The sequence below is a fragment of the Onychostoma macrolepis genome, chromosome 11, assembly GCF_012432095.1.
Source record: "Onychostoma macrolepis isolate SWU-2019 chromosome 11, ASM1243209v1, whole genome shotgun sequence".
NCBI lineage: Eukaryota > Metazoa > Chordata > Actinopteri > Cypriniformes > Cyprinidae > Onychostoma > Onychostoma macrolepis.
In genome coordinates, this window is record NC_081165.1 from 14,610,089 (window position 1) to 14,635,665 (window position 25,577).

A 25,577-nucleotide genomic window follows, 5' to 3' on the forward strand; every position below is an offset into this window, starting at 1 on the left:
TATACTACAAATACATAAATTGGATATTTATATACTTAATAAAATACGCTGCAATTGTATTACTTTTAGTATACTAAACTGGTATACTTAAAGTCTGCTAAATTGGAACAACTAATTAATGCACTTTATTTGTGTGGAAGGTAGTGCTGAAGTCCAACTAAAGATTGCTGAAGTATATTTAATTGTGCTAAAGTGGAACTGTTGCAAGTAGCCTATACTTTAGGTACAATTGGAAAATCTTACTTCGTTATTATTCAAAGATCATACAGTCCTCTTCAACAGTAACATTAAAACATATTTTAAGCTTAATATTAAGAAATGCACATTTTTCACAAGTAGTACTCCAAATAAAGTTTAATTATAATTTTTATATGAGTCTTGAGCAATATGTCAGTAAATATGTGATTTGAACTATACTTAGTATCTGATGAAGAGCCTGCGTGCTCGAAACGTCACACGCTATGCAAAAGTTTTTTTTAAATACATTTTTGATGCTTTGGGGTTGCATTACACTTTACATTTAATTTTGCAACTATACTTACTATGAAATAAATGTATTTTAAATATTACGTTTTAATTTATTTTTTTTTACTAGGAATTACTCCATTCTTCAGTGTCACATGATCCTTCAGACATGCTTATTTGCTGCTCAAGAAACATTTCTTATTAAATGTTTGTGGGAACCGTGATACTTTATTTAAAGATTATTTGATGAATAGAAAGATCATCATTTATATGAAATATATTTATTTTGTACCATTATAAATGCCCTTAACTGTCATTTTTAATGTCAACCGTTTAATCTGCCCTTGCTGAATGAAAGTATTCAATTATTCAAAAAGTAACTGACAGACAGGCATGACTTTGCATGAAAGATCTGTGACTGGCAGATCAACAGGCTACTTAATTTCTCTCATATGAAATATGGAGGATGTTAACAGGGATAAGATGATTGACAGGGCAGTTTGAACAGCGATGGGATGCATGTAACTAAGTGCCAGTGTGGTCTGTTAAAGATGCAATTACATGCCTAGTTCTGCTACCCTACACAAAAAGAGTAGCCTACATACTTTTATCGCATAGTACAAGTAGGCAAATTGGGACGAATCTTGTGTGTTTTTAAATGATTCACCAAAAGAATAAGAGTCATTTCCTTATAAATCAGACGACACCACTAATTGTGTGCTGCCTGTTTTCTTGCCATTATTTTTCTCATAGTCTTTTTATTTCATCACATTCAGACTATAAACACATTCATAACTTGTTTAAAATATGATTTCTTTTGCCATATAGTACTAGTGATTCAGGTCCCTATTTCTAAACAGACTTTTTTCCCATTTTATTGCCCGCCAAGCAAAAACCTCCTTTGCATATCTCGAAATCTAGTGAGCTACCTATCTAGACAGCATGTTTGGGAATTGTAAATGCATTTCCAGTTTAAAAGATTATCTCAAATATATTCAATAGACGCTCATCATCATTCATCTTCCAATTTGATATTGAAAAGACAGGACAGTGTTCTGCCTCTATTCGGAGAGACATCAGGTGTGTGTGCGTTTGCATGCTGTGTCTTTGTTGGCTCTGATTCCCGTAAGGTATGTAAAGGGAATAGGAGGTGCAGGAGTGGAGGTGGGTCTGGTATTAGCCGGCTGGGAGCACTGAGGCACTGCAGGCGTGCAGGGCATTCATTTAAAATGCATGGGCTCGGAGGTCGGCGGCCCTCAGAAATGTCACTCGCTGTAATGGGAGGGGAGAGTGCCAGATCCCAGGGTCCCTTCAGAGTCAGATGCGTGTGTGTTTAATGCATGTGTTGGATATTGTGAGTGTGTGTGCGCAGTATTGAGACTTGCATCACGGCAGGTGCAGCTGGTTCACTGTCAGTGTCAACTGCTGATGTATGCACAATATTAGGGAAAAGTGGGTCCAAAGTCTTACTGTGGGAAAACATGGATTAGATTTACAGACCTACAAAACAAAATGATGCTCCAAAATGTGATTGATTGTGACAGAGACCAGTATGCAAAACATTTCCACTTAGAAGATTTATTCAGGCACAAGATAATGTATTTTCGATGGCTTGTCAGCTATTATAAAGCTTTTAGGCACAGTGACTGAAAAATTGGGAGTAAATGATCAGGACAAGCTTATATTTTCCTTTGAAAAAGTGATTGATAGACCATTATACTGATGAGGTAAATTCATTGAGATTGTTAATGGCTACAGCAAGTTTTTTTTTTTTTTTTTGGTCAACTGTCGTTGCTATCATGTATGACTCTCAAATTGTCGTGTGGATATAATAATGGACAGGAGCAGACTGAATAATGTCTTTATGGACAGTCAGTACCCTTCTCAGACTTTCAGATATGAGCTAAACTCTTTATTTCTATTTTACCTGATTTTCAGTAAATCAGTAACCCAGAAAGGTGGATGGTTCTAACATTAGCAGCTGGTCCTGATACCATTCAAAAGTTGTCAGTAAGATTTTTTTTTTTTTTTTCTGAAAGAAATGCATATTTTTGTTTGGCAATAATGCATTAAATTGATCAAAAGAGACAGTCAAGACAAAAATATTTAATTCAGTAAATATTATTCCGGAAAATCCTGAAAAACATTTACACAACATTTACAAATAAGCAGCACAACTGTTTTCAACATTGATAATAATAAGAAATGCTCACCAAATCAGCATATTTGAATAATTTCTGATGGATCATCACTGCCGAAAATTCAGCTTTGCTGTCACAGGTACAAACAACATATTAAAATACAACAAAATAGAAAACTGTTATTTTAAATTGTAATAATATTTCACAGTGTTACAGTTTTTACTGTATTTTTAATCAAATAAATGCAGCCTCGTTGAGCATAAGAAACTTAATACAAATACAGGTACATTAAAAAAAAATCTTACCACCCCTAACTTTTTGAGCCATTAAAAAATTGATTGTCAAATATGATAATGCATGTTGAGTAAATTTTGAGTGAATATTGTCTTAAATATGTTTAATTTCAGCGTTTTAGAACATCTCATTGTACATTATAACCTAATTCAGTGGCTTTATTTCAAAGATGCTCATGTAGAACAGTCAAAATTGTCAAGCTATTGAAAAGCAATATGATCTCTTTCATCTTCATATAACACTCAACATCGGATATGGGCATGTTTGCATTCAAAATTTGTAGCAAAGTGGGATTGAAAACACACCCGTTTGGGACATGAGTGCTAATGGAGACAGGATCCCTGTTAAATGGGTGATGGGAAATCAGACCTAAGTAAATATTACCCTCATACCAATCAAGCTTATTTAATCCCTGCACTTTAACACTTAACAACACATTCTGTCACGTCAGTGGCTCTGTTAGCCCTGCACACACACACGTGCAATGATACGCATGTCTAGTGGAGTGACAGTTCAGCGACTCTCCCTGACAGTCTCTCTTGCTATCCAACACCTACAAACATGCCCAAGAGCGCAAACTTGTCCCATTTCTGTGTACGATGACATGCTTTAATGAAATTTATTCAGAATTGTGTGTTATTATTCAGATTTTTGTTTCCTTTGAGCAAAACCATGACGGTGTTCATTGCACCATATAGTTGTTTGTATTCAAAATTCGATTCACAGTAGTTTGTAAACAAAAGCTAGAACAGTGATATTGAAGGTTACCCTCTTGTACAGTAGAGGTTTGTACCTTATTCTATATCATGCATTAACTTGACAATGCCTGAATACAATATTTTAGTGTGTGTTGTGTTAAAGTTAAGAAGCAAATGTTGTTACAATTTGTTGTTCTATATATATATATATATATATATATATATATATATATATATATATATATATATATATATATATATATATATATATATATATAATATTATAGAAATAAAGATTCAAGTCATTTTTCAGTCAGCTTTCTGACGTTAATGTTTGAAAATCTGACCAGAAATCAACTCAATAGTGTGTTGTGTCCTTTTGTTGGGTCTGATTAAAAACATTTCTAAATACTGTTGTTAATTCATGTTTGTTTATAGTACTTTAAATGCTAATGTATTAGTATATGTGGGCGATAACATTACCAAGATTAATAAATTATTCATTTTTATTCCATGATACTTAATGCATTAACTAATGTCAACCTTGCTTACATCTGAAAGTAGTCTTTTTCTTCTTGCAAAATTAAACTATATTTTCCACACTGTAGTCCATTCAAATTCATTTAATTATGATAAAGCCTCTTCCAGAATACCATGCCTTGACTAGCAATGGAAAGCATTGTATAACTGTGCTTATCAAGCCATTTCATGGTAGTTTTTATAGTCTATTTTATCTGTCTTTAATACCATGTGGGTATTTTTGCACTTGTTGAACTTAGAAATGAAATAGACAGTCACACTTTGCTCAGATGTCTTTTGATCAGAGTGAACTGCATAATTTCAGAACTCGTGGATGCTTGCGATGTTGTTACTGTGCGTTTGGAGTCTGTTTATTGTTTAATTAGTTTTAATTTAGTAGAAAAATAAGCCCACTCTTTCCTTTTGTTTTTGTCATTCTCTGGTGGTGCACAGAGAAAAATCTTACTAATCACGGTTCATTTTCCTTAGGATCTGTTATCTGCCACCTTGCCTGCTTGTGTCCATGTACAGTAATGGAATTTGCTTGGGAAATTTACCAGACCCCTAGATGGGCTTAAGCGCTTCTTCACATAGAAAGGCAGCCAAGAATTAATTTTTTTCTTTTTAGTGTGGCTCTTAACTGTCCATTCTCAAATCAATGGACACTTTCCCCCATCTGGCCACTCATAAAAACACTTAAATATATATCAAACACACATCACAACACATACTGCAGATATATGCTAACAATATTCACGTAACTGCTGTTCAGCGGGACCTATTCTGCCTTGAAGCTGGCTGTTCTGCCCATCAGACCCTGACTAAGAAGTTTGCTTCAACTAGCATGGTTCCTACTCAGATAAATGAATTGGTGCAACCTACACTGTGAATAGTAGGCTAGCTGCTTCCGTTTCCCCTGAAGGAGGTAAGAGGCAGTACCTCCCGCTGTCTCTCGCAGCTATCTGTCCCATATGTGCAGGGAAATGTCACTGCCTCTGCGGAATGCTCTCTGGATCACTTGCCCCGGCAGGAAGTGCGTGTCACCTGACCCCACTGCTGCGACTTCACACTTCCCTCAGGGAGCAAATGTCTTTTGCACAGACTTACACTCAAAGGACATTATGCAGAACTTCTCAAAGCTTATCCTTGCTTCAGTCCGTGGGTTTGGAAAGAAAACATTCCTTGGAATTGGTCCTGGCAGTGTTTTTGTGTTTTATTTGATTTTATTACATTGCATTGCAGTGCATTTTTATTTTTTTATTTCATTGCATTTTATACACAGTAGTACCATGTTAATTAATCATTTTAAATCTAGTTGAACGTGGGATTGAAATAGACAGTCTCACTTTGCTCAAATGTCTTTGCATCAGAATCAATTAATTGATTTCTATAATTTCAGTGCTTATGGATGCTTGTGGTGTTTTTATTGCATATTTTATTATTGCAGTTTATTTTATTTTATTTTATTATTTTGTCACTTGTTACATTTATAATTGGTTAGGACAAAACCTCAGATTTATTTGATATGTATTAAAATATACAGTATATAAACTATTTAGAAAATAGTTATGTATAAATATAAATGAATTTAAATGTCAGATGTGAAATTTTACCAATTTTGCAAAAAGATAACAGTCATTATTTTTGCAATTCTATTTGGTGATACCATAGTGGTGCAGAAATTTTATGAATGCTTTTAAATTTAAGACTAGTTTACAGTTACAGTAATACTTACTGTGATTGTGGGTGTTTTCTATTAACATACCAGGGTTTTTACATGAAACTCAAAGAATACCATGGCAATAAATTCATGCTAGCTTCCAATATGTTCTACTTTGCACTGTTGTGTAAGGGTAAATGCACTAATAAGTGACCTTTCATCTTGTAAATGCGATCATTGATGCCTGCACCCAGCTTGGGCTGTTCAATTTAATGGTGAATTACGGAAGTTAAAATATTTATCTCTGCCCCACTATGTGGGAGTAAAAGGAGGAGTGTGTGTTGCTAGTGTCAGTGGGAGAGAACAAGGAGATACTGTTAAAAAAAAACTTTTAATGAGCCTGCAGCTTCCATCATTAAGCAAGCAGTCACAACAAAGTGACTTTGTTCTCTCCCGCTCTCTTCCATCTCTCATAATCTTTCTCCCTCTCTGCTCAAACACACACACACACATTTATACAGCAAAGCCAGAGATCAAGGTCAGCTCAGATGGAGTCGGGCCAGAAGCCCCCACACTAGCATTATGGGTGATTGCCTTCTTGTGTCACCCATCAGCTGAGATCACATCGCTTCCAATAAGTTACCAGCATGTCAGATATTCAGTCTCTGCCTGTTACTTTGTCTTTCCCATTTTTGTTTTTCCAGTTCCTCCTTTTTCTTTTACAACAACAAATATATGTCTCTGATGGAAGAATGTCCTTACTCTACCTCTTGGCTTTCAAATGAGCTTCCAAGAGCATTACTGGTTTGAGAGAGAAAGAAAGTTTATATGAGAGGCTTGAATCTCCATCAGCAGTCAGGGGGAAAACCACAGTGATGCATTAAGGATCTGATGCTTTCTGAATGCTAAAGAGAGCTCAGTACTGTATAGGCCAGGGGTCTCCAACCCTGCTCCTGGAGAGCTACCGTCCTGATGATTTCAGCTCCAACCCCAATCAAACACACCTGAACCAGCTAATCAAGGTGTTCAGAGCTACTTGATAATTACAGACAGGTGTTGCAGCAGGGTTGGAACTGAAGTCTGCAGGACGGTAGCTCTCCTGGAGCAGGGTTGGAGATCCCTGGTATAGGCACTATACACATAAACATCAGACCCTCCCCTATCGTCTTATGCATGATTAAACAAGCATGCAATGCTTCGAAATGTGGCTTTAATGAGAATTTGCTATCAATTTTTATTATGAACTGCCTTATTAGAGGTGTTGCATCTCTATTACTATTGCAAATCTCTAATAACTTTGGGTAGAAATGTACTTCATCCAAACACACATACTTGGTCAATGCATTTTAAGTGCATGATTCTAGTGCGATACTAACACTGCATTCTTGAGGTGAGGTATGATTTTTATTTTATAAGTGCCTTAAACTGTCCACAAGAGGAAAATCCCATACAAAAAAATTGTTGGTGGGCTCTTAATTTATGCAGTCGATGATTTTTAAAAAACTATTTGACTAAAATCGGCGAATTGCGACAGCCCTACTTTAGTTCATATGTCCATTATAAATTCCCACATGGTGATATGTGTATTATAAACCTGTTTAAAACGGATAACTGCAATTTTTGTGATGCTAGTGCTGCATAAATTACTGTAAGTAATCAAATATAGTTGTTTTTATTATTTTCAGCTGGTTAACAGTTAGGGCCTTTCATACAGTATATACCATGGTACTATGTTTTCCATGTACATATATCAACGTATTTACATGATACTCAAAATAATACCATAATGAAATCATGGTAGAATCCAAGATGTTACACAAATTGGTCAAATTATTTTCATCGACATTAATGTAATAGCTGAGTAACTGTCTGAGTAACAGACAGATTGGATTGTTGCTGGTAATTTCTCTTGTTTACACACTCACCTTGTCCCCATCTCTCTGTGTGTTCCCTCGACAGGCGAGGACTTCGCCGTGGTTCAGCAGGAAATAATCATGATGAAAGACTGCAAGCACTCTAACATTGTGGCCTATTTCGGTAGTTACTTAAGGTATAGTAATGTCCACTTTCCTGACCACACTTTTACTGTTCTCCACTCTCTCCTTCACTTACCCCTTCCTTCACTCTCTCTCTCCTCCTGCTCTGTCAGTTCCTATTCGTGTCTAAGGCTGTTGAGTTGACACTGCGCTCTGTTGGTTGGGTCTCTCAGCTGCACTGCAGGAACAGCCACTGTGACTGCAGAACCTCTGTTTCTGCTAATTGTACAACCTGTGCCTCGTGGCCAGGCTTAGACCTAACTAGATAATCTAAAATTCAGGAATCAAACAAGGATGTAGATCTCATTTGATCATGGGGAAGACAAGTAGGACTTTAGCATTGACAAAATTATGTTTTCTTAAAGTTTTGTGGTACATGACACCATCATCACCCACTATGGATCTACAATTTTCTAGCTACAGTAGAAAGTTAAGCTACAGTGATAGATAATGTTAACACATCCCTCAGCTTGTAGAACAACCTAAATTGTGTTTATGTTGATGCACGAACAATGGAGGTCTGTGGGGCAAGACATTCTGGAAGATTTAAAAGCAGAAATGTGAAGGTTGTCATTTTTCTATGTAATTTCTTGGTGAACATTGTCTTATGCATATGTGACATTTTTCCTCCATCTAAACAATTGATAAGATTTCATTACAGTAGTCTCTTATAGACACCTAAAACCTAATGTTAAGATCTCCTGGTTATTCCAGGGCTGTTAAATAGTGCATTTTAACATTTATCCTAGTACAATGTCTTATTGTTACAAACTGAGGGAAAACGATTTTCTGTTGGAATCAGCAGCATATAATAGATGTTATATGTCAATATATCTTCTATTTATCTTTTTCTGTTTACATATATACATACATTTTTGGGGTTAATTTTTTTATTATTAATTAAATGTTTGTAATTATTTGACCATTAAAGTGATCAAATGTGACAGTAAAGACATTTATAATGTTAAAACAAATTTTCTTTTAAATAAATGCACTTTTAAATTTTCTATTCATCAAAAATCCTGAAAACATTTATCACGGTTTCCACAAAAAATTAAGCAGCACAACTGTTTATGCATCGTCTCTTTGAGAAAAGAGTTATTTTAAATTGTAAACTGTAATATTTCATAATATTAGTGTCATTTTGATCAAACAAATGTAGCTTAAGTCAGCATAAGAAACTGTAAAATAAAAAATTAAATTAAAATCTTACTGACCCCAAACAAAAAAAATCTAAAAGCACCTAACATCTAAAACTTCACTTGAATTGTCTAATTTCAAAGAATATTGTTTTTGTCTTCCTTATAGCTATAGGCAACTCGAGTGTGGTCTGTCTCTGGTCAGCAGTATATCTCTTAAATATTAGTCTAGACATTAGTGCAAGGCACCTTAGAGAAAAGGAGAAGGGTGTTTTTGATAAAAGCAGGTTGCTTGTGACTTACGACTCTGTCTCCTGCTTGCTGTGTCATGACCCAGAAAAGTGTGCATCCTTTCACTCTCCCTATGGGGCTGTCAGGGGACTATTTCGAGACACATCGATTGAAATATAATTTGTTGGTGTTTTTCTTTCTCTGGCTTTTCAGGAGGGATAAATTATGGATATGTATGGAATACTGTGGGGGAGGTTCACTGCAAGACATATATCACGGTAAGATACACCATATAAAGGTAAACAATCAACTGCAACACTAACTCAATCTCACTCAGTGGTCAGTTTTTCAATGTAGCGCAGTATCTCCTTTCCATTCATTATTTAAAGGAATAGTTCACCCAGAAATGAAAATTGTCATCATTTATTCATCCCCATGTTGTCCAAAATCATATGAGTTTATATCTTTTGTAAAACACAACATAATTCATTGAGAAGTGAATTCTTTTTCCATGAGGCTTTTGAGCATCTAAAAGTGATCCACGTGATGGTTGGAGTCAAGGAACAAACTATATTGTTCAGAATGTCTCCTTGTGTTCCATGTAAGAAAGAAAGTCTGAAATGTAATGACAGTGAGTAAATAATCACATCATTTTCATTTTTGGGTCAAACATTCCTCTAAAAGTCCTAGCGTAAACAGTGTAGGTACGATGACCACAATGCTTTGAAAGTTCTTCTCATTTCCGATGCCAGTTTTTACATAAATAGACTTTCCTCTCTTCCAATTAACTATTTGATTCTTGACAGATGGCCTAAATATACAAATATTTTCTTACATTGTTGGAAAGAGTCCCTCTGTATGTTCCCAGGAGATAAATTTAGCAGAACTCAGTAGAGTGGCCCTGTCAGAACATTAGAGCTCATTTTCACGGCAGCTGTCGGCAGTTCTGCGGTTCTCTCTGAGCCCCTGCGCATGTTGGGGGGGTGGGGGGGGGGAGATGGTGTTATGGTGCTAACGTGTTAGATTAATGCCCAGCCCCACATCCCACGTTATCAACCCCCCGCTGCCATGACTGCACTCAGCTACAGGGTCAAAGGCCTGATTAGAGCCGAGGCTGACCGACTCCAGTCCTCCTACACACAACAGATAGAGAAAGACACAAAAGAGACACGAATCAGGTTCTGCTTGGTCTGAACAAGTAAATGATCAAGAAGAAGGATTGGGAGGTACAACAGTGGACATATTGGAAATTTCTGCTGAATGGATGAAAGCTGCAACACCTGTGTGGATGTAAATAGAGAGAAAAACATTGTAAAAAATTGTCTTAAATCCATTCTTTGCGTATGTCTAATATGTATTTTTACGAGAATGGATTATATATTGCTCAAAGTTTGGGGTAAATTTTTTAATTAATACTTTTATTAAGCAAGGATGCATTAAATTAATCAAAAGTCACAGTAAAGGCAGTTATAAAGATTTCTATTTCAAATGAAAGCTGTTCTCCTGAGAAAGACTCCTGAAAAAAATTGATAAAATGTAAAAAAATGGTTTCCACAAAAATATTAAGAAGTACAACTGTTTTCAACATTGATAATGATACGAAATGTTTCATGAGCAGCAAATCAGAATATTAGAATATTTTTTGAAGGATTGAAAATTCAGCTTTTAAATTACAGTTTAAAATACAACAAACTAGAAAAGACGTTAACACTTTATTTCGATAGTCTACTTTAGACATTCTACTAACAGTAAGTAACTTTGCAACTACATGTCGACTATCAGTCATTAGAGTATTAGTAGACTGTCTGCTTAATATCTTCTAACACTTTATTTTGATGGGTCCACAACATACCGACTATGAGAAACTTTATACAGTGGATATAAAAAGTCTACACACCCCTGTTAAAATGCCAGGTTTCTGTGATGTAAAAAAAAAGACCAAGATAAATAATTTCAGAACTTTTTCCACCTTTAATGTAAACTATAACCTGTACAACTAAATTAAAAAACAAACTGAAATCTTTTAGGAAAGGTGGAGTAAAAACTAAAATACTGTGGTTGCATAAGTGTGCACACCCTCTTATAACTGGGGATGTGGCTGTGTTCAGAATTAAGCAATCACAGTCAAACTCATGTTAAATAAGAGTCAGTACACACCTGCCATCATTTAAAGTGCCTCTGATTAAACCCAAATAAAGTTTAGCTGTTCTAGTAGGCTTTTCCTGACATTTTCTTAATCGCATCTTACAGCAAAAGCCATGGTCCGCAGAGAGCTTCCAAAGCATCAGAGGGATCTCATTGTTAAAAGGTATCAGTCAGGAGAAGGGTACAAACGAATTTCCAAGGCATTAGATATAACATGGAACACAATGAAGACAGTCATCATCAAGTGGAGAAAATATGGCGCAACAGTGATATTACCAAGCACTGGATTTCCCTCCAAAATTGATGAAAAGATGAGAAAACTGGTCAGGGAGGCTGCCAAGAGACCTACAGCAGCGTTAAAGGAGCTGCAGGAATTTCTGGCAAGTACTGGCTGTGTAGTACATATGACAGCAATCTCCCATATTCTTCATGTGTCTGGGCTATGGGGTAGGGTGGCAAGAAAAACATCCAAGCCCTGCTAGATTTTGCAAAAACACATTATAAGTCTCCCAAAAGCATGTGGGAAAATGTGTTATGGTCTGATGAAACCAAGGTTGAACTTTTTGGCCATAATTCTAAAAGGTATGTTTGGGACAAAAACAACACTGCACATCACCAAAGGAACACCATACCCACAGTGAAGCATGGTGGTGGCAGCATCACGCTCTGGGGCTGTTTTTCTTCAGCTGGAGCTGGGGCCTTAGTCAAGGTGGAGGGAATTATGAACAGTTCCAAATACCAGTCAATATTAGCACAAAACCTTCAGGCTTCTGCTAGAAAGCTGAAGATAAAGAGGAACTTCATCTTTCAGCACGACAACAACACAAAGCATACATCAAAATCAACAAAAGAATGGCTTCACCAGAAGATGATTCCCCAGCCAGAGCCCAGACCTGAATCCGATTGAAAATCTGTGGGGTGATCTGAAGAGGGCTGTGCACAGGAGATGCCCTCGCAATCTGACAGATTTGGAGCATTTTTGCAAAGAAGAGTGGGCAAATATTGCGAAGTCAAGATGTGCCATGCTGATAGACTCGTACCCAAAAGGACTGAGTGGTGTAATCTAATCAAAAGGTGCTTCAACAACGTATTAGTTTAAGGGTGTGCACACTTATGCAACCACATTATTTTTACTCCACCTTTCCTAAAAGATTTCAGTTTGTTTTTTAATTTAGTTGTACAGGTTATAGTTTACATTAAAGGTGGAAAAAGTTCTGAAATTATTTATCTTGGTCTCATTTTTTTACATCACAGAAACCTGGCATTTTAACAGGGGTGTGTAGACTTTTTATATCCACTGTATGTCAACTTATTCTACTAACCCTAATCCTAACCTAACAGTCTACTCTGAGAGTTAGTAGACATGTAGTTGCAAATTAATGAGAATTAGTTGACATGTAGTTACAAAGTTACTTATAGTTAGTAGAATGTCTAAAGTGGACTATCGAAATAAAGTGTAACCAAAAAGACTGTTTTAACAATATTTCACAATTTGAGTTTTATTTGTAATCAAATAAATGACAAACCCCAAACGTTTGAACGGTAGTGTGATTCACTTAAAATCTTTTACTCAACATGAAATAAAAAATGGTTCTGCTATTGAAAAGAAAATCTTTTTAATATTCATATTTTTTTATCATCAATTTACAAATTGCACAGAATAACAACTTTCCTTTTCAGATGACAGCACCTCACCCTCTTATTTTTTTGCATCCCATTTCAAATGTAAAATGAGTTGTGGACATCATTTCATAATTCTCTTTCTCTCTTCCTTCAGCCCATTCATTATTCACTCCTTCCCATTAGCACATTTCCTGTTTTTGTGACTTTTTAATCAGCAATAAATGTCTCCGTTAACTTAAAGGAGATTAACTGCACTGCTGAAGTGTCAGAGGCTCCGAACCGTCAAACATACTGCATTCAAATGAGATTCTCAGATGCCTTTTGAATTTTCTTTAGTAATGTTTCAAGTCTGTTGTTTTCACAAGTAGTTCATTTAGAGTTGTAGAATAATTCAGCTCTATATTTTCTCAGGTTGGGCGTGTAATCAGTCATTGTTTCTTGCGTTCGTGATAATCCTTGGTCTGCTGGATAAAACCCATTAGTGGTGCTTTTGTTAAACTTTTTTTTTTTTTCAATGTGGCATAATGTGTCGTCTTGATTTAAACAAGTTTAAGCTTAAGCCGAAGTTATTCATGCCTCATTTTTCAAATGATGTGTACACACTTTTATATTGTTTAGACATTTAAATTGTATTCAGGCTGTTTTAGTTAATAATCTAATATGAATGGGATTTTCATAGATTTTTTTTTATATTATATTACTGCTAATGCACACTAAATATGTCTCCACAGTTACTGGGCCACTAACAGAATCACAGATAGCATATGTAACAAGAGAAACCCTTCAGGTAAGCCATTTTACCGGACTTTGTTTTGACAACCAAAGCAATCTGCTTGTGACCATGAAAGCTGCTTTTGAATTTTTAATGGTAGATATGTTGACAGATTATTTCATACTCCCCGTTCTCTAAAAAGCAGTTTGTAAATGTGTTTTTAAGATGATTATGGATGAAAATTAGTGTTTGTGTCTTTGCTTTCAGGGTTTATGTTACCTACACAACAAAGGAAAGATGCACAGAGACATAAAGGTACCATGATTTATAATAGCTTTTGTGTGTCTTAAATGAAAGGTGTTGATTGGTTTAATTGTATTCAAATGTAAAAAAGCTGAGTGACAGCACATAAACCCCCCTCCTACTTTTTTTTTTTTTTTTTGCCACAGAAATTACACACATCACCTTTTCTGATTCATATTCCTTGATGATTCCCTTAACAATTAGTCATTATTTTTAGGAAATGATTCCTTTAACAGTTCTATCATTATTTTGCAATTATGTATAGCCACTAGTGGTGCAGAAATTACACATTTTACCATTAGCTAGTTGCTATATGTTGTATTATGTTTTTAATGAGACATGATAAAGCATATACATATTTGAAACAGTTCCTCTTCTAAATAAGAAAAATTTTGTTATGTATTTGAAACCATTTCGATCAGATTAATATGGAAGCCCGTTTCTGCCACTGAATAAAAAATAAAAAAGGTTATTGCGACTTTTTATCTCACAATTCAGACTTTTTTTCTCACAATTGCGTGATATAAACTCGCAATTGGGAGACATAAAGTCGCAATTCTGCGAAATAAAGTCAGAACTGCGAGATATAAACTCACAATTCTGACTTTTTTTCTCAGAATTGCGAGTTTATATCACGCAATTCTGAGAAAAAAAGTCAGAATTACAATAAGCTTTGTTTATTTTTTATTCAGTGGCGGAAACGGGCTTCCATAGTTTAATGTGTTCTTGCTGAATTAAAAGTAAAGTTTGAGCAGTGAATAAAAACTAAGTGCTCATTACATCTAAAATGTATGTGTTTCATCTGAGTATCATATAAAAATAGCCTTAAAGTAAAGCCCTTAGTACCTTCTAATTGTGATTTGGTGAAACCAAAATGTGAAGCCAAAGCCAAATCACTGGTAAAGCAAGAGAAAATGTGTTACCTGGGGAGATGTAATTAGTATGACTCAGATGCTGCTTTCACATCTCTGATCATAGATGAAAGCAGGTGTTGAAAGAGCAATTTTATAGAAAGAAAAAAAATAGATTCTGAGGTCTGTCAGATTAATTTTTTACATTTTATCTCACAAATCTACCAGTAATATATTTAATAATGTCTTATAATAGTTGTTTTACTCTTACCTTAAAATGTCATTTTAATTGTTGTTTTTCTGTTTGAAATAGGGTGCCAATATTTTATTGACGGACAACGGTTACGTCAAGCTAGGTAAGAAAATAACAGACTTTCCTTCCATTCTAATTAATGTTTAAAACAGGGAAATGAAGTTACTTACAATGTTATGAGCTCAACTCATTAAAAAAGTGTAAAAGTGTTGTGTTGGTGACTGAGAGTACCACCTCATGTTGTCACATTTGATCTGCTGTGGCACTACACAGCTCTCAAATTTCATAATTCATAAGACAGAATAAGACACATAGTAGCATCAGTTTGTACACAACTCAAATGAGAGTTGCTTGTGGGATTGTAGTAAATGTCTTTTCTTTCTTTTCTCTCTGCAGCTGATTTTGGTGTATCTGCACAGATCACAGCAACTCTAGCCAAAAGAAAATCCTTCATCGGGACTCCTTATTGGTATACAGCTTCATTGTGCCACAAATGCACTACATTATTTATAATCATAATTATTATGAATGATTTTCTGTGAGTTTTTTTTTCTTTTAAAAAACTCATTTGTCACACTTAAGGACTATTTAAATAATCAAAACAAACAAACAAAAAAGCACTAAAAGGAGATTAAAAAATTCTCAAATGTGAAAAAATTTCATTAAGAAATTACTAACCTCATATCTTGATGTTGAATATTTTTAAAAAAATCCCATGTTATTTCTCAACCATCCAAAAAGATTTAGCTGTTGTGGTGTTTAAAAAAAAAAACAGAATTAATCTTTTATAATTCAACGGTTTTCTACAAGGCCACAGATGCCTTTTTCACATCTTACGTAACTGTCAGGTAGGAGATGTTCATGAATGAGTGATTGTGTGTCTGTAACCCATGCTAACAGGATGGCCCCAGAGGTGGCTGCCGTGGAGAGGAAAGGAGGATACAATCACCTGTGTGACATCTGGGCTGTGGGCATCACCGCCATTGAACTGGCTGAACTGCAACCTCCCATGTTTGACCTTCATCCAATGAGGTGAGAGTTTAAACAGCTTTATGGACCTGTTCCAATTCAGAAAGGGCTGAATTTTTAGCTCCTTATAAAATAAAAAATTGGTATAGTGATGGCAGTAGATACAGATTTTTACCACAGTACATATATAAATATATATATGTGTGTGACTCAACCAATGACTTGTGTTGTGAGTGTTTGGGGAAAAAAAAATGAACCTAGTTCAGAATAAGACCTTGATTCCCAACTCTAGCTGCTGTATCAATCGTGGTACACTTGAAAGTGAAGCAATATCAACATTTCAATGAGTTAAAATGTTTTCATTTACCATATTTCCTTGCTAAGCCAAATTATTTGGTTTGCTTATGACAATACCAACCCGTTTTTGTCTCTCCAGGGCTCTGTTTCTGATGACGAAAAGCAACTTTCAACCCCCCAAATTAAAAGACAAAGTTAAATGGTAAGTGCTAATTACATTTTCAGGTAATTATTTGGTTACCTAGGTGTGTAAAATCCTTGATACCAAGTGGGATTTCAGTTTTAGTTTGTGTTTTATATGCCCATCTCCTTAATTTCATTAATCACCTATGAAATTTGGTCCAAGCGCTCTCATTTGCTCTAAACGGTTGCTTTTATGAATTTTAATAAGGTTGTACTTGACATTCTCTTATCTTGTCTGATTAAGAATCTGGTCAGGTCATCTACCGAATAGTTTATTCTCCATTACCTTGCAGCTCTGTTAAATCAAATTAAGTTAATTACATTTAAAGCAAACAAACTGCACAGCGTCGCAGTAGAAATGCTCTTTACACATGAGACTTATTGAGACTCTTCTCTGTGTTCCGAAGGACCAATAATTTCCACAATTTTGTGAAGCTGGCTTTGACAAAAAATCCAAAGAAACGGCAACCAGCTGATAAGTTATTGCAGGTAGGAGGGACTTTTTTTGTAGCTTGTATTTTTCATGTTTGCATTTGTGATTTTATGTCATATTTTTGAATTTGATTTTGAAATCTAACATTTTTAGTTATTTTATAATTAACTATATTTTGCAGTCATGTATCTTTATTTCATCACATACATAATATTTTTGTTGTAATTGTTTTGAATTACATTTGTTAAATGTATTTTTAATAGATTAAGTCATATTTATAATTTTATGTGTTTATCATTTATCATTTTACTTATAAATTATATATCAAGACTCTTTACTGACAAAAGACAAATGACATGCCTTCAAAAAAATCTAACATTGCCATTTCAACCATCTACTCCCCAGCATCCCTTTGTGTCCCAGCCGTTAAGTCGTACTTTGGCGATTGAGCTGCTGGATAAAGCGAACAACCCCGATCACTCGTCCTACACAGACCTGGATGATGACGACCCAGAGCCGGAGGTACAGTATATCTCCCTGCGTGATTCTCAGTGTTATCACCACTATCACTTCAAGAATGACGGCCCCTCCGGGACTATCATTCACAAGCAGAGCCCAGAAAACGCCAACTGATGGAACCGACACGTTAGCTTCTAAATCTTGCGAGTGGGGACGTCAGTTTGACGAGCCCCTCGAGTTTCTATATTCAATATGTCAACCGTGTTATCAAGGTGATATTTCTCAGTGGCTTACTTTCTTCATTATTAGCCTGTAATAGTTGTTGTAATGGCAGTCATTCGGTTCGTACGCCAGCGTCTCAGCAGGTTGTGCTACAGGGCTACTTCTGCTGCTAAAGATTTGTGAAATCATTTGGCCTCTTTCACAGTCCCCCAGCGAGAATTAAGTCTTTTTTTAAGGACGTAGTTTTCCTTCATTTCAACTCTCCCTGTTCTACGCATTTCCCCAAGCATCCATTCATTCTCACTTCCTCTCCTATTCATTTTCCCCCTCTCCTGCTCTTGAAGTTTAAATACAGAGGGTTGTTTTTGCCAGTCTCTCCTCTCTCCCGGCGAGTCCTTCGCTTTGCAGCTCGCAGAAAGGTATCAGGGGTGTGCATGTGTGTGTGAACATCTGGAAATGTTTTGATTTAGTAAGTGTTAATTTAGTGTTGATGACTACATGATGATTTGGTGTTATGAGTGTTGTGTTTGTTTATACCCATCATTTATTTTTCTTTATCATTTTTGTTCAGAAGTGTTTATAACCTAGACAAACATGTTTGTGCATGACTTGTGTTTTCTTGTTTGCTTAAGTAGTTGTGAGTGAAAATGTGTGTGTGTGCGTTACGCAGGTATGCCCAAGGATGTTTTAGGAAGTTTTGCGTTCTTGTCGGATTTTTGATCGGAGTGTTGATCCCTCAAGAGGTTGGTTTCGGAAACGGAAGCTCAGTTCAAAAGCCGGATTTGGATCCGTTGACAACAGATTTTTGTCTGGCCTCTTTGTGCTGAGGTTTGCTTCAAGGGTTTAACAGAACATCAGCATCAAAGAGCTTTTTAGAGAAATTTCTTGCGTCATTGAATGCAAGTAATGTTCAGCACTGGGGTGAATCTCACGAAAACCTGTCAAGGTCATATTTAACCCATAAATATAATGAAAATAATCATAAATGACTTTTTTATAATGAAATTTATTTATTTTGTTTTAAATTTTTTAAAATATATATATCTTTTTTGAGTTTGTAATTCTCATTTTCATTGAATCTCATTTTGTAAAATATTGATATATAATGTAAAATATATAAAATATGATATGTGGGGAGAAAGTCAATTAAAAATCACTAAATTAAATCAGCTAAAGTTAAAGACAATACAATAAAAATAATAATATAAATACTTATTTAAATATTGATTGAAATTGAAATATTAGATGTATAGATTGTTGATTTGATTGAATTTTTTTTAATTTGCATGTTAATTTTTTCTTTTGATATTCTTGTGAAACTGTCAAGGCTATGTCAAGGTCGTATGCAACCCCTAAATATTAGAAATGAATGAATGAATTTTTTATAAAGTGTATAACATTTTAGAACCACTTTTTAAAACCACAATCATAGACAACAAACAAACAAATAAATAAATAATTCACAATTGAAATTTTAGGCCTATATATATGTCATATTTTATATAACATGTTCATGTTTTTTTTTTTTTTAACCATTCTTTTAATTGAGTTTTTTTTAATCAAATTAACATTCTGGATTTTTTGGCAATGTATATACTGTGTATGTTTTTTGGAAAGCATAGATGATATCTTTTAGTCACTGTACCATGTGGCTCAAGTGCTAAGAGGTGTGATAGAATATTCACAGGCGTCCGCTGAGAGAAGGGCGCAGTGTTTGGCATGCTGTCTATTTCTATTTCAGAGCCCTGCTGTGTCCTTGTTGTCTGAAGGTCGTGCGTCTGTTCCTCTGTCTTATCTCTCCTCATCACAACTACTTCAGCCCTGCCGCTGTGAAACTGAAGTGAAGGATGTCCTTCAGCGACCATTTTGTTTCCTGGATCTGTTCAGGATTCAAATGCCAGCGTTTATTTATGTTTGGTGCTTATGCGTGCGTTTCCATATCCATAGGCATGTGTGCATCTGTGCTTGTGTGTGTGTTGCTGATGGAAGGTGTTCTCTGATTCATGAATGACAGCAAACTTTTCAGGATAGTCATCAGGGACCCAGCTGTCAGACGCCCAGTAGGCCGTAATGATTTTCTCTTGGGCTGCAGTGAGACAGGACAGCAGCTTCAGACAGATAGGGATTCAGAGGGTCAGCATCATGACCCCTGCTGTTATCAGAGAGTGATGCCTGGCATGTATTTTTAGCTTCCAGAGTTTGCCCTACACTGAGTCTCTGGCAACGGCACTAAGTGATATCTGAAGTGTAAGCATTTAAGCCGCTCTCGTCTTAAATGTATTGATGTGTGCTGATTTTGCTGACGGGGTGTTTTTATCTTAACAGGTCCTCTGATCTGCTAAGATTGGCACACTAATATGCAAGCCATCGATTGAGCACAGCTACAATCTCAACTTTTTTGGTTTAATGTTGTTTACTTATAAAAGCCATTCAACTCGACATGTCGAATAAGATTGCTTAATAGTGATTGACCGAAAGGGGTTTTCCAATAACCAAGGCTGATATTTAGAGTGCAGTGAATGACCAGCATAATGCATTGAAATGATGCTAAATGAGACATACCCAAATTTCTAGAATTAAAACACTGTCATATAATACATTTTATATATTGTTCAAAATTCACAGATTCAAGAGTAAACTAAAGGGGGAAAAAATCACTGTTTTGGTCATGTTTCAATCCAGAAATTCAATACAGAATACAATATATTTTAAGGATTATTAAAACATTATTGCATGGTCACATTGTATTAATTGACAGTTACACACTTCCAATAATTATCTTTTTTTTTTTTTTTTAAATCATTGTGAATTAAAACAAAATTGTGTACAGTACTTGTGTACAGTCCTTTACATTTACAGGCCAAATATAATAATAAAAATGTAATAATTATTTTATTTTATATTTGTTTATTTTATTTTATTAATAATTTTTTTTTAATAAACAGGAACATTTTCATTACTATACATTACTGTTGTAAAAATAGTGGAAAATGTGCGATGATCCTTTAAAAATAATAATAATCATCATTTATTTTTTATTTTATTTATTTATTTTTTTGACTCAAACATTTCATGTGAAATTCACCAAACTACCACTATATTGGACTTCATTTAGGAACGTAAACCGCAAATTATCCTAAACCTTACTAAAACACTTTGATTGCTCATTAGCACTCTAAATGACTTGGAGATAAACTGTTCTTTTAGACTTTATTTACTGGTTTATTTTTATTTGTACTCTGTGTGTTTCTATTTCTCCCTAGCCTCCAGTGTCTGTTCCACATCGGATTCGCTCAACAAGCCGTACCAGTCGGGAAGGGAAGACTCTGTCAGAGATTAACTGTGAGTGTTTGTTGGATTTCTCCCCTGGGCAGACCTGACAGGTGCTCCTGCTCTCCTGAGCATGGCTGAATGAATTTTTCAGCCTCAGTTCTTCAGTGAATAAATCTGTCTGCAGGAGTATACCAGAAATTCTCTCCTATGATCTGTCTGTCAGTATCTGCGGGGGGATTTTTTTTTTTTTCATACCCACCAGATATGTATGCTGACTTAAAGTAATGTGTGGTTTTGAGTGAACATGTCAGCATGAAATGATGACTTAAAGTTCAGACTGCAAACACCAGTTATATCAGTTGACTGAATGATTGTTTAAATGAAAGGATAGTTTGCCCGAAAATAAATATTTTGACAGCATTTACTCACCTTCATGTCATTATAAACTCACGTGCCAATATATTTCTGTGCAATACAGAAAAAGTAAGACTATTCCTTTAATAATGTTTTTGTTTTCTTGCAGTCGGTCAGGTGAAGTTTGACCCTCCTTTAACAACAGAGACAAAACCACATCATGAACCGGTGAGCACCATCATCGTCCTACTGTTTGCTTTGGGATTTTCTGTGATTGCAAACAGTTATGTCAGATCAACCAATCAGCCCACACTTAGGAATAATTCACCCGAAAATGAAAATTACTCACCCTCATGTCGTTCCAAACCTGTAAGACCTTCGTTCAAATTCGGAACAGAAATTAAGATATTTTTGATGAAATTCGATCCTGCATAGACAGCAACGCAACAGAAACATTCAAGACCCGGAAAGGTAGTGAAGACATTTTTAAAATAGTCCATAAGTGTGACATTAGTGGTTCAACCGTAATGGTATGAAGCTAAGTGAATACTTTTTGTGCACAAAGAAAGCGAATATGAAAAACTGATGTCACATGGTCTAATTTAACGATGTCCTTACTGCCTCTCTGGGCCTTAAACGTGATAGTTGCATTGCTGTCTATGGAGAATCGGAGAGCTCTTGGATTTCATCAAAAATATCTTAATTTGTGTTCCAAAGATGAACGAAGGTCTTACAGGTTTGGAATAATATGAGGGTGAGTAATTAATGACAGAATTTTCATTTTTGAGTGAACTATCCCTTTAACCCTTCGCTTTAGAACATTACATCATACTGGCTCTGTTCCAAAACCTAGTGAGCTTTGTAAGGAATCTCAAAAATTAGAAAGCTCTACAAAGGCAGCAACCTAGTGCGCAACACAAACAGCTCAACTCACAACTGATTTTTAATACAGTTTGGGGTTAGCATGTTGCTAAGCTAACAGTGTGATTCAAAAACAAACAACACTCATAAATATTGTGTAGATTCATGCACTTTTATTGATTCAATCTATATTTTTTTGTCACCATCTTGTATATTGTATTGGCTTCTAAATGCGATGTTGCCTTAGAATTTGCTCTCTTAGGCCTTGTTCACACTTGGCGTCTTTTTTGACTAGAAAAAGTTGACGAGCGCTTTTTTAGTAAAATAAAAAGCTGGCAGTGTTTTGGTTACAAATAGAAGCCGAGGGCGTCTTTTGTTGCTATAACAACAGCTGCAACGGTAGCTAGCGCTGTGTGCTGCAGAAATGTCAGCTTTTGAAGTTAACGGGGAGGGTGTCGGTTCACAACGACGGGGAAGGAAACTATATGGTGCTTCCAACAATTTAGTCCAGGAGCTCCGGTTGGATGATGCACGATTTCATACAACTCCTTGTGCTCCGAAACTAGTACGATCTGTCTACCAGCTATCTTCTCCTTTTTTCTTGTTGTTTTTGTTATGGAAACGACTTGCCACTCGCTTGTCATTGGTCAGCTGTCAAAAAGCGCTTGACGTAGAGCGTTTTTTTTTTCAGAAAAGTTGAATTTTTTCAACTTGAAAAGACGCTCTGAGCTGCAGAAAAAGACGCCGGCGGTGGCACTCAGGACTTTTTTGAAAACACTGTTTACTTCATAGGATTATAATGTAAAACAGACGCTGGCAGCTTTAAAAAAGACGCCAAGTGTGAACATAGCCTTAGTATGTCTAAATTAGGATTTTTACCTTTAATAACAGCCTTTGTGTCAGGAGCGTGTCTATGATCCCTCCATAGGGAGCTAACTAGGTTTTGGAACAGAGCAACTGTGGAACCACCCAGTCATGTCAAGCCTAATTTGAAATCACACTGCCTGTCTAGCCGTTCACAGTGCTCATAACTACGGATAGTGAACACTTCCAAATGATTTTTCCTATAAGCTGACACTTCCTATTATGTAACATTTTCCTTGTGTACACCTCAATCCCAGCTCATCTCCAGCAGCTTGTTTTCTCTCACACCATGTTTGACTGTTGTGCATTTGAGACGTCTGTCTCGCACTCTCACCACGGCGATAATTGAAAGGTTAGATGCAGCTTTCTGTGGCATCTAATCAATAAGACTTCCTTTAAGCGCTGCAGAAAAATGCAGCGTTGACTCATCTTTGTCTCATTTGAGCACTCAGACTTTCTCATGTTGTAACTGGATTTGTCGTCCTTTTATAAACCAGATCATTTTTTAACAGCAGGACATCAAATTAATGTGATTCCCATTGTAGCCTCATGCTTATGATGTCATCTTCTGATTAGGACCTCACATCTGAAGAACCTCACATCCCCCCACGCTTGGATTTTATTTTTATTTTCTGGATTCACATCACGTTGCCCTACCGTTTCTAAAGAAGCAGTACATAATTGCTGCAACTAGCGGGTCTTTTTTCACAACCGCCAACTCAAGCGATTAAACACAATTTTGTAGATTTCCATCACATTTAAAACATGTGTCTGCCTATATGTGTGTGTGTAAATGCATTTTTTTAAAGGCCTTTTAGGCTCACCAAGGCTGAATTTGTCTGATCAAAAATACAGTAAAAATAGTAATATTGTGGAATGTTGTTACTATTTAAATAACTTTTCTATTTTAACACATTGAATAAATAAAATGTCATTTATTCCTGTGATGACAAAGCAGTACATCAGGCATCAGTTTACAGTCGGGGATTTGTCGCGCCGCGCCACAACCAGTGTAGACAGCATCGCTGATCATGATGAGATCTGTTGTATTTTGTCGCGCTGCTCGTGTCTGCTAGACACGGTCGTTTTTCGACTCTTTGTTATTGTCTCAATGCAAAGGAAACCAGCGCGCCTGCCGCAGATGTGCAGATGCTGCGCAATTAGGCTGTATTTAATAAGTTCTTAAATTAACTTGCTCAAGAAATTAACGAATGAATGTAATTTACTAAAATTAACCTGCCAAATGTATGTGTGTGTGTGTGTGTATATATATTAATTAATTACATAATTATTGAATTTAGCTAGCAGCTAAAGATACACTTACTTAACATAGTAATAGAGCAGAATTATGATCTCTGTAACTACAGTACCTGGGTAACCCTCGTGATCATGATACTACAACACCACTTTTCAGCAATTATGTCCTGTCTCTTTAACACACAAGCCTGTTTAAAAACCTGTTGAATTCAGGTGGGCATGGCCTTTGCAAACACCTCTTCACCCCAACCGTCCGTAACCCATCAATCTTTGTTTCTGTAAAACCACATGGGCATCACATGTGTATGTGTGTAATTAACTGAAGTTTTTTGGTCCTTCTACTAAACAGCCCGACACTGACGATTTTTTGGACTGTGCCGAAGAAATATACTACACTGCAAGATCTAATCTGGTATTTTTTTGTGTATTTTACTCTTTCTTTGTCTTCGCGTCCCCTATCTTTTTTTTTTTAGCATCATTTCCGCTTCGCAACGCTTGTGTAGTGTACTCATCCTCCCATATGTGACTTTCATCTCTTTTGATCATTTCATCGCCATTAATTTTGCCTTATCGTATTTAGATCATGGCAGTCTGTCTTTTCATCTTGCCTGTATATAATATCAGTGTTATTGCCTCTGTCTGTCACGCCAAATCTCTGTGCCGGATCATTTGTTTAGGTATTTCAGCCTCTAACTTCATTTAAAGACATATCCCTCAAAGTTGATACGTCGCTGCACTTTTCAGTAATCAAAAGCACTTTGAAATTGCAAAGCAAAGCATTTTATGTAGTCGAGGCCTCCGAGGGGCTTTATTTTTAGGGCTTGTCACAATCAGACACATCTTAAAGCGAGCGAGAGTGAATGGAGAGAGAGAGATTAGGGTTAGACAGATGGAATGGATGTTGAGTGGGATGGAGAAGGGGAGCGAATGGGGAAAAAACAAGAAAAGAGAGAGAGAGGCAAAATAAAGAGTCTGAAGTGCCTGTGCACGTCCCACAGGGATGGTTAAACCAAAGTGCTCTGCGGGTCTGTGAGTGGAGCGGAAAACATTGCCTCAGCAAGCAGCGCTTTGCGCAACAACCCCAGCACACACGGTCTGTTTGAGGTATCAGCTAATTCTGCAGCAGGGAAACAACCTCACCGCTCCCTTTCAACAATAATTTATTGTGAACACCTACAGTGCTGAACAATAGTTGGGTACTGAATTCCAACTGGCCCTCTTTGTTACCTATATTTGCATACTGAATTGTGATTCGTCTTTGTTTGCATCTATTTAGCTGCAAAGAATTGTGTGTTGGTTTCCATAGTCACGAGCGCCAAAGAGGGTCTGATGCAT

General features: G+C 36.1%; 1 protein-coding gene across 6 annotated transcripts in view; it reads left to right on the forward strand.

Moving 5' to 3' along the window:
• The window catches only part of map4k3a (mitogen-activated protein kinase kinase kinase kinase 3a), a 68,539-nt gene that overhangs the window by 21,689 nt on the left and 21,273 nt on the right, over positions 1-25,577 (forward strand). For 3 of the 6 annotated variants that reach the window (XM_058790913.1, XM_058790909.1, XM_058790910.1), the window contains exons 3-15: positions 7,737-7,827; positions 9,397-9,461; positions 13,683-13,738; positions 13,931-13,978; positions 15,131-15,173; positions 15,467-15,539; positions 15,971-16,102; positions 16,476-16,538; positions 16,927-17,008; positions 17,358-17,474; positions 20,897-20,975; positions 21,430-21,488; positions 24,592-24,654. In XM_058790913.1, the coding sequence (XP_058646896.1) occupies positions 7,737-7,827; positions 9,397-9,461; positions 13,683-13,738; positions 13,931-13,978; positions 15,131-15,173; positions 15,467-15,539; positions 15,971-16,102; positions 16,476-16,538; positions 16,927-17,008; positions 17,358-17,474; positions 20,897-20,975; positions 21,430-21,488; positions 24,592-24,654 (971 nt within the window). The remainder of the gene's footprint in view (positions 1-7,736; positions 7,828-9,396; positions 9,462-13,682; positions 13,739-13,930; positions 13,979-15,130; positions 15,174-15,466; positions 15,540-15,970; positions 16,103-16,475; positions 16,539-16,926; positions 17,009-17,357; positions 17,475-20,896; positions 20,976-21,429; positions 21,489-24,591; positions 24,655-25,577) is intronic. The other 3 variants (XM_058790914.1, XM_058790911.1, XM_058790912.1) reach the window with 1 other exon arrangement.